The sequence below is a fragment of the Apiospora hydei genome (genome assembly GCF_038363865.1).
Source record: "Apiospora hydei strain CBS 114990 chromosome Unknown utg000006l_segment0_segment0, whole genome shotgun sequence".
In the NCBI taxonomy this organism is placed as follows: Eukaryota; Fungi; Ascomycota; class Sordariomycetes; order Amphisphaeriales; family Apiosporaceae; genus Apiospora; species Apiospora hydei.
This window is the reverse complement of record NW_027117365.1, coordinates 3975833-3988117: the sequence shown is the minus strand read 5'-3', so window position 1 is coordinate 3988117 and position 12285 is coordinate 3975833. Positions and strand designations below refer to the sequence as shown.

General features: G+C 53.4%; 5 protein-coding genes across 5 annotated transcripts; 2 read left to right on the top strand and 3 right to left on the bottom strand.

The window, feature by feature from the left end:
* Window positions 1–885: 885 nt before the first annotated feature.
* Window positions 886–1960, top strand: PG997_008479 (ras family domain-containing protein; the record flags this gene model as incomplete). The annotated part of the gene is made up of 2 exons (XM_066812794.1): window positions 886–1078; window positions 1200–1960. 2 exons carry the CDS (start codon window positions 886–888, stop codon window positions 1958–1960), a joined length of 954 nt encoding a protein of 317 aa, XP_066668136.1.
* Window positions 1961–3473: 1513 nt separating this feature from the next.
* On the bottom strand, window positions 3474–3766 carry PG997_008478 (uncharacterized protein; the record flags this gene model as incomplete). The annotated part of the gene is made up of 2 exons (XM_066812793.1): window positions 3474–3668; window positions 3752–3766. The coding sequence occupies 2 exons, from the start codon at window positions 3764–3766 to the stop codon at window positions 3474–3476; spliced, it is 210 nt and encodes a 69-aa protein (XP_066668135.1).
* A 1001-nt stretch (window positions 3767–4767) lies between these two features.
* PG997_008477 (P-loop containing nucleoside triphosphate hydrolase protein) lies at window positions 4768–7049 on the bottom strand (the record flags this gene model as incomplete). Its single annotated transcript, XM_066812792.1, has 4 exons — window positions 4768–5517; window positions 5576–5965; window positions 6013–6584; window positions 6788–7049. The coding sequence occupies 4 exons, from the start codon at window positions 7047–7049 to the stop codon at window positions 4768–4770; spliced, it is 1974 nt and encodes a 657-aa protein (XP_066668134.1).
* Window positions 7050–7641: 592 nt separating this feature from the next.
* PG997_008476 (uncharacterized protein) lies at window positions 7642–9051 on the top strand (the record flags this gene model as incomplete). The annotated part of the gene is made up of 1 exon (XM_066812791.1): window positions 7642–9051. One exon carries the CDS (start codon window positions 7642–7644, stop codon window positions 9049–9051), a length of 1410 nt encoding a protein of 469 aa, XP_066668133.1.
* Window positions 9052–10107: 1056 nt separating this feature from the next.
* PG997_008475 (GTPase Ypt2) lies at window positions 10108–11076 on the bottom strand (the record flags this gene model as incomplete). The annotated part of the gene is made up of 3 exons (XM_066812790.1): window positions 10108–10421; window positions 10485–10752; window positions 11047–11076. 3 exons carry the CDS (start codon window positions 11074–11076, stop codon window positions 10108–10110), a joined length of 612 nt encoding a protein of 203 aa, XP_066668132.1.
* Between the last annotated feature and the right edge of the window lie 1209 nt (window positions 11077–12285).

The following is a 12285-nucleotide window of genomic DNA, read 5'->3' as shown; positions in this document are numbered from 1 at the left end:
ACGCATCCCGTTGCGTTATTACATGCAGGCGTGCATTATCTGAGCAGGGCGCCTGGGCTACTGCACCCACTAGGGCGTTTAGTGGAAATCTACAGCGGGCAAGTGGGAGGCTTTCTAGGCTTTGGGCAGCCAGTCCCCTGTTACTTGTCGCATCACATACCCCATTTCCCATCTGATCGTGCCAGGAAAAGGCCAATCATTGATGGACATTCGCCATCGACAGTAAGTAGGATGGACTTGGGGCGGCGTTGAGTTGATCATCCTACCACTCACTCGCTCGCTCGCTCGCTTGCTCCGACAACACAACACAACACAACACAACACCCATTTGGGATGGATTGATGCGTTTTCTTGCTTTCGTTTCTTGTCACTCTTTTATTTCACGCACTCGTACACGCGCCTATACACATACACACACTCAGCCCGCGCCGCAGCCGTGCCGTGCATTCGCAGTCCTACTCTTTTCCCTGCAAGACCCAATCTCTCCCACCGTCTTGCTTTTGGCCCTCTTGCCTCTGGTGCTCCGGTCTGCCCCTCCAATCCGAACCCCCCCCAACACCTACCTGCTGTAGCATGACGGCAGCAACTCCGATTCCTTAGCCTGCACGTCGATCGGTGAGCCATCTCACCTGAGCTGGCAGAAATACCCTATCACTGGGTCGGCCAGTCTCGTGGTCCTTTTGAATAATTTTCTCTTTTCTGATCTTCGACCCAGACGGACGGAGAGAGAGTCTTCCCCCCTTATCGCTCTCGCTCGAGGCGGGCTATTCAACCTTGTCTCTCTCCACCTCTCTGTGTGCCCTGGCTTTGCGCTACGTATATTAGCTTATCGCATCGCATTCCCTCCCCCTGGGGCTTAGCACGCCTCCCAAGCCCGACACCACCATGTCTTCCCTCGAGGCCAAGATTGTGGTGCTCGGCTCCCAAGGCGTCGGCAAGACGTCCTTGGTGATGCGCTTCTGCAAGGGCAATTTCAATCCGTCCCAAGTCACGTCGACGGTCGGCGCAAGCTTCATGGCAAAGCGAGTTATCGACAGTGATACCGATACCGTGGTACGCTTGCAGATTTGGGATACTGGTGAGTAATCTGCCCTTTCTCTATTCTTCCCTTCCTCGTGCATTCTCATTCTCGCTCTTGGTCTACTTGTAGTGCCTGCCACATCTGTAATTTTGCTGACATATCGCCTACTCTCCTGCAGCCGGTCAAGAACGATTTCGCTCAATATCGCGACTCTACTACCGTGGCGCCAATGCTTGCATCTTGTGTTACAGCATAACGGACGCGCAGTCCTTTGCCGAAATGGGCGTGTGGTTGACCGAGCTCCGCCGAAACCTGCCCCCCGATATCGTCCTCCATGTGGTTGGAACGAAGGCCGACATCGTGGCCAAGGAGCCCGCGCGTCGCGAGGTGCCGTTCGAGAGGTGCATAGCATACGTCGCTGAGAATCTGGCGCCCGGCCAGGGAAACACGCCGCCGCCCACCGCCACCCCCACCGGCATGACGGGATTCCCCGGCCCTGGCGCAAGCCAGCTCAGCATGGGAGGCGCGAGCAGTGCTGGCCCAGGAGAACCGCGCAGCCCGAGTAGTAAACGAAGCAGCGGGTTCTGGGGCCAGGAGGTGGGCTGGGACGCCTGCCATGAAATCAGCGCTGAGAGCGGAGAGGGCGTCGAGGAAGTCTTCAGGGTCGTGACGCGAAAGCTCGTCGAGCAGAACAGAAAGATGCAGCAAGCACTTCTGGCCGCTACGATGACCCCAGGCACGCCCTACGAGGGTGGCATGGGCAACGACTACTTCGACGGCATGAACGGCAGAGGTAGCTTCAGGGTTGGCCGCGATAGGAGGAGCTGGCTATTCTCGCCCGGCTTCTCGCCCGCCGTGACCATGGAGAATCAGGGGCAGAACCAGGCGGAGCAGAATGGGCAGGTCGAGATCACCAAGCCTAGGAGTAAATGCTGCTGAGTTGCACGACTCCTACGCCTGGAACAGGACCACAGTACATCATACGGACCGCATCACCTACCTTCACCATTGGGCTTCCTGCTGGGTCAGGCGGCTTTGCATCAGCATCAGCCTAAGCTTCTTGTGGTCCCATATTCATACTTCACTTTTCCTCCTTTCCTCCTTTCTTTCTTTCTTTCTTTCTGCTGTCATTTTCAGGGGTTTCAGGGCGAGGCGTTTTTTTATAGTCGAGGGGACACAGAGACCGGCGTTTTTGGGCGGCATACGCATTTCACGTTTGGGCATTATGGGGCATTCTCAGGGTATTGGCCACGGTTTTCTCGTATTCGTTTTCTTCCCCTGGTCATAATTGCGCGTTGTTGTTCAATACTGTAAATGGATATAGTAGCTGTTTCTCTCACGAGATTACGAAGAGAAATGAACAGACAAAGGAGCCCGCCCGGTCGGTGCCGGCATTTCATGTTACGTACGTCTCTCAAACCATGAAAGCAGGTGATGTGATTGATTCTTGGTAACGATGCTCTCAGAAAAGGCTCGATGTGAGCAAATTGGAGAGTGGAAGAAGTTATTGGTGGTGAATATGTGTTGCTCTGACAACAGCCGAACCAGCAGGTAGGAAAAGAAAGCAACAAGTTGAGGGCTCGAGGTCAGCCAAACTCAGGGGCAACCCCTGGCTCAAGGGTCCAATACTTGAGTTTGACCAGACCATAATCCAGATAATGCATGGCGGGAGCTACACACTGGTAATTGGGAGTGTCGTTTACATTGCTTTGCAAGGTTTAGGTTCCTCCAATTATCCCAAAAGTCAACCGCTGAGATAACGTAAATTTGTGTTCGTTCGTCTGTATTTCGAAACCTCCTTCAACCATTCTATTTGAACCGCCACGCACCATGCCAAAGATCACCCATGTGTATCCCTCAGTATCATACTGTATCCCCGTAATGGCGACAGCGATGCCTCCACCATATCGTCTCGTCCTGTACAGATTAGGGAATATTTAGTGCAGTGGTATAATAATTATCCAATTAGTGGCATAGTGGCATAGTGGCATAGTGGTATAATCGTAAAATACTTAATCCTATAATGCCCAATTAATAAATGATTAGGCCAGTCGACTACTTACGGAAAATACTTACCACCATTATACCAAGGGCAGCGTTGTCGCCATCAAGGGGATGCCAATGCTACCCCTGCGATGCAAGCGTGAAGCGGCATGTCAAAGCACCGTGTACGACGGGCATACCGTACCTGATTCGGAGTCTTCTGCTGTTCACGAGACTGAACTTTCAAGAATTCAGAAGCAGAATGAAAACATATCTAGGGGGGCCCTAATGGCTGCTCCTGAAATGGGGCGCGATGTTGGGAGTGACGGTCGTTTTACAGCTGGGCACCATCGATGTCGACTCCTTTTAACACCAACTTTACTTTGCTGAAATGCAATTAAGTTCTATTATTAACCAGCCATGTTTGATATCTAAGCTGTCCTGGGGGTCTATTCCCTTTTGGTATCCTTCACTCTCTGCTCTTCGAGTTCTCTTCGAAGGCCAACCATTCTTCCTGCTCTTCCTTCTCAAGCTGCCCTAACCTCAATGCATTCTGTATCTCCGTTGACTCGAGCTGCTCCATCGCGACAAGCCACTGCGTTGCCTTGTCTGCATCTAAGATGCGCTCCTCCTCGGCCAGTAAGATCAGCGGCGCGTGCGTACTCTGCAATACTTGGTCAGTCCGAACCAAGTTACTCCCCTCATCTGGGTCAGGAGCTGGGTCGCGAAATATATGCTCTAGCGCACCGCGTGCTCTGACATTGTATATAATCTTCGATAGGCCAAGCCGCAGCTCGAAGATCTCGTGCGAGGGGAGGGGATATTGGTCGCAATCTTGTGATTCCATGCAATATATGTCCCCGTGTCGTATGAAGTTTGGACCATGCTCCTCCCCACGGCGAGCGCTGTCAGCAAACCCAACCCTTGGTTTCCTCATCTTCCAGCGTGCGCGATGCGTCCCAGATGTCGTTTGGAGACTCAAGACGTTTCTCTTGTCCTTAGGGATTGGAGATACTGACGGTTGGGCTCGCTGCTTTTGATGGATCGCAAGAACACGCCGCCAGCATCATATCGTAAGCGAAGCGAACTATCCAAGGGTATAATGTTCTCGATGGGGCCGTTCTTCTCGCGGATATTCTGAAAATGAGTGCACTTCACTTTGAACACAATTCGCAGGTGATCAAACATTAATGCCCTGATTGGCTGATGGACCTCGTTGTCCCCTCGCTCGTTTTTGATCGGTGTGAGGTATGAGGCAGGGATTATATGTGCAGCCTCGACAGATTCCGTGGTTGAGGTTATGGCGGCGTAGCCGCCAAAATTATCCTTCGCCGTCGCCTGTGCCGATATTTCGACTGGTCCTCTTGATCTCATCAGATCTGGCCAATCCTGACCATAGTCTCTCCATGGGTTATCCCGAATGTCGGAGCCACTGGGTTCACCAGGAGTTGTCCGCTGTTGTCTGGCTTCCATCAATCAGCAAAACAAAAGTGATTTGAGTAAGTTCAATTTTCTAAAGGAAGTAGATAGTTCAAAATTAGATCAATTGCTGCTCCTTTAAGATAATGGGAGATCAATTGCCGCTTCCCTCAATAAGATAATGGGGCAACTGGCATTTGCCAACGGGGTAACTCTATCGAGCACCGCAATGTGGAATAACCAGCGGTATAACAACTACTATTAATCAATTTATAAGATGTGTCATAAACGGTAACCCGGATTCACGCAAAACTGATTCATTATTCCCGGTCAATATGAGGACACTATTTAAACTGGAATAGACCACCTGAGACGTTGTTCCTCCGTGAATCATGCCACTGCTCAAAGTGATTAAGCATCTCTCGTGTAACCCCCTTTGGTGCATTCCTGATTGCTTGTTCGACTCCTTCCATGTAATTCGGCTCGGGGCCATCGTTGTCGTAATCGTGATCTGAGAACGCGCCGTTGCATATTTGTGCCAGTTCGGCCCCTGAATAACCCTCGGATTGTTTTGCCAGCTTAGCAGCGTCGATGTCCTTGAAGTTCAGTTCCTTTGCTTTGTTGGAGAAGATGGCCTCGCGTGCCTTCTCGTCAGGCAGAGGCACATAAATCATCACATCGAAACGGCCGGGTCGTAGCAGTGCTGGATCCAGGGCATCAGGTCGGTTGGTTGCTGCCAGTACAAAAACATCGCCAAGTTGCTCGAACCCATCCATCTCCGTCAACAAGGTGGTCACTGCCTGAACGCCGCCACCGCTTGTGGAACCGCCTGGTCCAGATCGGGAGCCTGCTAGCGAATCAATCTCGTCAAAGAAGATGATGCTAGGACTTGCTTCACGAGCCCGGCGGAACAGGTTGCGAATCGAGCGTTCCGTTTCGCCCACGTACATATTTAATAGCTCGCCACCCTTGACCGCGAAGAAGTTGAATCCTGATTCTGTAGCCATTGCCTGTGCCGTCATGGTCTTGGAACAGCCTGGAGGGCCATAGAGCATGACACCCTTTGGCGGTTTGTGTATAAGGGTTTGCTCGGGCTGCAAGAATTGTATGTAAGTATCAATTCCATAAGATTGGTGCACTTGCGAAACTTACCTTGGGACGTTTGATTACCCTCTGCAGAGACTGTTTGACGTCGTTGTAACCTCCGATGTCACTCCAATTGACAGTAGGCGGTTTAAGCGTCACATCATGCATGGCCGTTGGGGGAACCTCGGCCAAGGCGTACTTGATGTCTTCCCAGCTAACCTTTTCCTCGGGTGATCTATGTGTTCTTTTGTGCATTGCCCTTTCGGCGAGGACAATTAGTTCCCACAAATCAGCGCCAGTGTAAGCATGAGTTTGGTCGCCAAGTGCAGACACAAATTCCTCGAAGCAGTCTTGGGGAACTCTAGGTTCATGATATCTGATGATTTCCTTTCGCCCGGCAGTGTCAGGAATGGGAAGGGTGACACGCGTATAGAAATAACGGGGGAACGTAAGCAACTGGGCACGTTTTCATGGTAATCGCGACAAGCCACAATGACGGCTACATTGGGGCGCCTCCGGCGTCGTTGAGTCTCAGTAGCCAGACGCTCAAATCCATCGCTGAGGGCATCGAGAACGGGTGTTTTCCCCCTATCCAGCAGACCCGCAAAATCGTCCATGATGATGAGGGTTTGTCGCTCTGAGCTAATCGCTGTGTCGAAGTAGCTTTCGATCGTGGCAGCTTTATCCGAGGGCTTGACGCGTATCACTTTACCCCAGTTGCTGCTCGCGATATGGTTCAGCAGCATCGTCTTCCCTGTTCCTTCGCTGCCTTCTATCGACATACAACATGCCGAAGTTCGATCGGCTTCGATGCCATATCCGTCAAAGAAGAACTTGATATCCGCTAGTTGATCTGTCATGCAGGGGAGGACGCCCAGTTCCAGCTTCCTCGGAGCAAGACCGAAGTCCGACTCCTCTTCATCGTCGCCTTGAACGACTCTGACCTTAGTGGTTTTACTCACTCTGGCAACATGGCCTTTGAGACCATTGACCGACTCAACCTTGAAGGACCGCTTGGGGCCCTGGCCAATAACGTCATTTATGACCGAACCGGCAAAGACGTATTGGGACACATCTGTTCATGAGTTAGCTTCAAGTAGCCGATAAGCGCTGCGCCGACGGAAACGCACCCAGTCGACCCTTCAGATTCCATTCCCAATAGGGGCGTGTCTCGTCATCCAAGGGCTCCGTCGCTAACGCGGTCTCTTGCGGTGTCACCTCGCGGACAACGACCAGTTCAGCCTCTCTTGGAGCTTCCGGGCCAGGCGATATGTGGACGGTTCCCCTCCAAGTCGAGCCCGGCGGCTTCCTTCAAGGCACGACTTAGCAGGACGACGTTTTGCTTGACGCTCTTATCGCCTAGAACGGCGACGGCCTCGTGCTTCTTGCCACCGCCGGCGCTCTCGATGTAGCACAGCTCATCTACGACAAAGCCAGATGAGTAGAAGGTATGGCCAGAGATATACGCCTTGGCAGCATGTTTCTGGTTGGGTAATTCCTGCGTGTGCGGACGCACCTTTCCGTCAAATCCGGTCCTCATGGTTGCAGTTTTGGCAAGCAGAAAGAACGATGGAGTAAGAAGATGCCTGCCACTGCCCTTTGCAAAGGAAAGGAATGGGTTACCGCGTGGGTGTTATACAACTTTGCAAAGCCATCACCAAGTTGAGTCAGTGTATTAGTCGAGGGGGATCCACCGCACCCACCAGAAAAACCATTTAAAGCATGCAGTCAGTCACTAAATGTGCTCCCACATCCAAAGCTCCACCACTGGAATAAACAGCTTGACAGCCTATCTACATGGATATTGGACCTCTTGGACTTTGGGAATAAACAACTGGAATAACCATAAATGCTCAAAAGGACGATTAGTATGAACGTTTATAATGCGTGGTTTTTATTTGAAGTAGAGTTTATTCGAATTTTACGGTATTGAATAACCCAGTAACCTATGCCAGGTGTATAAACACGGCTAGGCTAGGTGCTTGGTTACCCATTAGCTTGTGCGTAGAAATATTATCCAATCCGGCTTCCGTACAGGACCAACAACCACCTCAACCTCGTAAAAAAAACACCCCCAACCTCCAACACCGAGTACCAGATGCAATGCACCAACTAGCTGGTTGCAGCGCGGCATGCCATTACGACAGCTACAGCGGCCGCTCTTGCGTACCACTATAGCAGCAGCAGCAGCCTCAACATCATGGCGCCCCATCTCGGTCCAATTGCTGCATGGTAGCAGCTGCCGCCGCTATAGTAGTAGTACCACCAGCTCCAGCACAGATGCCTCGAGCCAACAACAGACGACGCAACCCAAGAAGACCCTTTTCGAAGAACTATTCCCCGACGAATCCAAGACGGGCCCCTCCTCCCTCAGAAGAGCCCTCAATGGCAGCAGCAAAACCCACAAGGATGAGGACGTGGAACCGGAGCCGCTCGCCTTGCCCAAGGAATTCCAGGCTTACGCCAACGATCCCGACGCCGACGTCCGGGCTGCTTACGACAACCGCGCCCTGCTGGTCCTGAGCGGCGCGCCCAAGTCCCTCACCGAGTCCGACTTCTTCCGCACCCAGCTGGGCGGGCCGGCGCGCCACGTCGAAGGGTGGTCCTCGGCGGGCATCCACCGCATCGTGCCGATGCGCGACCCCGAGACCCTCGAGCCCGCGGGTCAGTACTACATCGTGTTCGAGAGCGGCACGGCGGCGGTGGCCTGGCAGGAGGAGGTGTCGACGCTGTGGCGCCTGGCGCGGGCCCGCAACTGGAGCCGCCAACTGGTCACCGGCGACGGCGGCGGCAGCTTTGAGTCCCGGCAGCTGCAGCGATTGCTCGCCGACAGGGGCAAGACGGCCAAGAAGAAGAACAAGGATCAGAAACATGCCCTGGGAAAAACGGATAAGCACCACAGCCTCGCGGGCTACGAGAGCCTCACCCACGACGAGGGCGAGGACGGGAACGACCTCGAGTCCGCCAGCGTGCGCAACTTCACCCTGGTCCCGCAGAGCCAGCGCTACGACATCGAGCGGCCCGTTTACACGCGCCTGGACTCGCTCCTGCACAACGGCGCGCCCTCCCTCGTGGAGCGCCTCATGGACAAGGCCGGGACGCGCCACCTGGTCCTGCTCGTGCTCGAGGGCGGCCGCCTCTCGATCCCCACGCTGCGCGCCCTCGTCCACGAGGACGGCGCCGAGCGCAACCTCGCCTGGCGCGTCAAAGGCCTCGACCGCGACTACAACGACAGCCAGCGGGGCGGCGGCGGCATCATGGCCTTCGGCAAAAGTTCGCTCAAGGCCTCGGAGCAGGCCGGGCCCGAGGAGTCCCTGCTCCGGCAAATCAACGGCGCCATGGGCGAAGAAGGGGAGCAAAAGGAGGAGCAGCATCAGCAGCAGCAGCGGGGTTGGCTACGTCGTCGCTCTCGCGGACGGCTCGGGAACGACAAAAGCTCACCCACGAGAACCGGCGATGGAACCGGTTCATCGTGCCGTTCCTCGACGAGGCCGAGGCGCGCCGCTTCGTCCGACACTGGCACCGGCGGCAGCTCCAGCTGAGGATGGGTCACGAAGATAGCGATGTCAAGGCTTGGGAAGAGTCTCGGACCATCAACGCGTCGATACTCTGGTAGTCAAGGCAGACACACGTTGTGCAAAGTGTAAATTACTGTAAAAGGATCTAAACTATGGCTATCGTATATCGCAACTGTACTTTGCTCATGATAATGGCACTCTTCACGAATACTCTGATACTTGTATTCTACGGGTCTCTCAAGTCAAAAGGGCCAGAATCTCGACATAGTACACGGATGTAAAAACAAGCTTTGCTCCACTCTCGCAATGACCATGTTCTCATGTAAGGGGATTCACTTGTAGAGTTCAAGAGAGCAGTATCTATCTCTATTGTTCTCCAGAGCTCTATGTAAGACTATTAGCCGCAGCAGAGTCTTTCGGGGTTTCGTTAAGATGGGTCCAGACAACAAAAATAAGGGTAAATCAGAAGACAAGTCACTCAGGGAAGGGGAATAAGAAACTTCGGAGGCAAAAAAGACAGCAGCCGGAAAAGTGTATTAAAACCCATATCAAAACCAAACTCCGTCCCCCCATTTCAGACATTTGTTGTGGCTCGCCCGTTTCCTTTCGGACCGTGCCAAACAGCAGCGTACAGAGACTATGGACAGTCTTTGCTCTTGATCTGAGCAGTTGTACGCAACCTATCAAGGAGGTTTCGCTCTTGCTGCGACGCAGCAAGCCACGGAGGTAAATAAATCGCGAGTCGCGCTTTGCCATGCATAGGTACATGGATCGATGTGAACAGTTGTGGGGGGTACATGGGAGAGGCAGATTCACCTAGCAAATCTGCGTCCCTATGCTTGCCCAAGACAATACTTCCTCGCCTTCTATAACGGCATCTCTAAAGCCCCTGGGTAAAATGCTTTCTCCCGTGGTCGTTTCTTCCCCGTCTATTTCTTGTCTGCGCTGTTGTATAAGCGATCTGTGTGGACTGGCCGAGCAGATCCCACGCACTGTTTTGCACACGGATAAGTCGAGTCTATCTGTGTTTCGAACGCATACGAAGCACATCCCCCGAAACCCTAGCAGACTGGCGTCCGCTTAACAGCACTTGCCCAGGCCACCCGATCCCTCTCCCTGCGCCACGTTGACAGACGAGGCCGCGGGTTCCGACTTGGCGGTGTCGATGATGCGCTTCTTGATGTCGGCAGCTAAGCTGTAGAAAGCCTTGTCGATGTTGATGTTGCTCTTGGCCGAGACCTCGAGGAAGGGGATGCCGAGCTCCTTGGCCAGAGTCTCTCCCTGTTCTGTCGAAACGACGCGCTTGTCTTCCCAGTCGCACTTGTTACCGATCAAGATCTTGTTGACGCCTTCGGTTGCGTGCTGCTCCACGTTTGCGAACCAGGTGCGGATGTCTTTGGAGGGGTTTGGTCAGTACTTGTATTCTCTTGGCTATGCGTCCCTCCTTCTGCACTCACTTTCGAAAGACCTCTGGTCGGTGACATCGTAGACGAGCAAGATGCCCATGGCACCGCGGTAGTAGGCTGTCGTAATAGTACGGAAACGCTCTTGGCCGGCGGTATCCCAGATCTGCAGCTTAACACGCTTGCCATCGAGCTCAATCGTTCGGATCTTGAAGTCGATACCGATGGTGGTGATGAAGGAGGGCGTGAAGGAGTCTTCACTGAAACGCAGCAGACAGCATGATTTGCCTACACCCGAGTCGCCGATGAGGAGGAGTTTGATCTGGTTGGGCATTCTCTCGTTAGCGGTGGAATCCCTCGGTTGCTGCTGCTGCTGGTACTGGGGCGGCGGTGCGGCATATGACGCTCGGCTGTCGATGATGGACATACGCGAGGGCTTCCGCAACAGGGAGTTTCTGGCCTGGGAGATGGGCCGCCAGACTCCTGTTCGCATGTCGAGGCGGCGTGCATTTGATGAGGATGAGGATGAGGAGTGTAGGGTGGGCATAGGGACGGAGGAGTGGTGTTACGTGTAGGGTAGGCAGTGGGAGTAGACAACAGAGATTACAGGACATACTAGGAAGTCGTAGTTTCGGTTGCCCGACATGTTGAAGGATTTGTCTTCGGTGTTGAGCCTCAAGCACTAATAAGTATCGTGGAAGGGGAGGCGAGGGCGAAAGAGGTTATCCGAGAGTCGTAGATGGCGTTCTTGGACTCAGCCGGTGGGTGGTGGATGTGGAGATGAAGGGTGGTTCGCGAAACGGTGTAACTCAGGTACGACGAGGATTCAGGGTCGTCTTGGGGGGCTGCTGCGCTGGGTTGGATCGGATCGTAGCGCTGCGTAGTGTGTGGTAGAGTCGCAAAGGGGACGTGGGAGGATCTCTCAGAATGTCACTGGGACACCAAAACCGTGCGACGGTGACGGTGCGGCGTTGGATGTAGCGGGTAGTCTCAGAGTCTCAGCTTGGGAGAGGTTCAATGCGAGGCAGTGCAGTGTGTGTCTGTTCAGATCAATCCGGTCGAGGCCAGGCCAAAGGATGCAGAGGTTAATAAGATCAAGTGGCAGCCAAGTGGTTCAGTCCACAGTGGCCTAACTGGATTGGGTGCTAGGGAGGTTAGTGACAATGGTTGGTGATGATTGCAGTTCGGCTGTTGCGTTGTTGCGGTAGGCAGGCAAAGGCTAGGTAGGTAGGTATTGATGTGTCTGGCGAGGTGAGATTGGGTCGGTCAGCAGCCGCTTCTTTCAATACATGCGTCTGTCTGGTCTTTCCGAAGCCAGGAACTCTACTCTAGGCACCTGCATTGATACATGGATTCATATGTGCATATATAGAGTACATGGTTGTACAGAGTTATGCAAAGGGGGTAGACTTCAAATCAATGGGTGGATTGGACTCACCGTTCGACAGAGAAGCAGTCACAGCTATTACTTGTTGAGCGTGGTTGATTGATTGATTGATCGATTGATTCCCTGGTTGGTTGACAAGGAGACGACGCACCGGTTGGTAGATAGTGGGAGAATGGAGCAAGGCCCGATAGAGTACTAGAGGTGGCTACGTATGTACGTGTATACGTGTAGCTACATAAAGCACTTGCAGCTACTTGTTCCCTCCCTCCTTGACTCCCAATAGTATTCAAGACGTGGCGTGCTGGCACGTCTGGCACTGGACTCTGGGCGTGCATTGGAACAGTTCAATGTTTCTACAGGGGTAACGTTTAATGCTAACGGCGGACGGGGCCCTCCCTCCATCAAATCCTCTCAACGCAACTCGAGCTGCTTTAGGGGTCTTGGGGCCTTGGGGTCTTGGGCTCACTC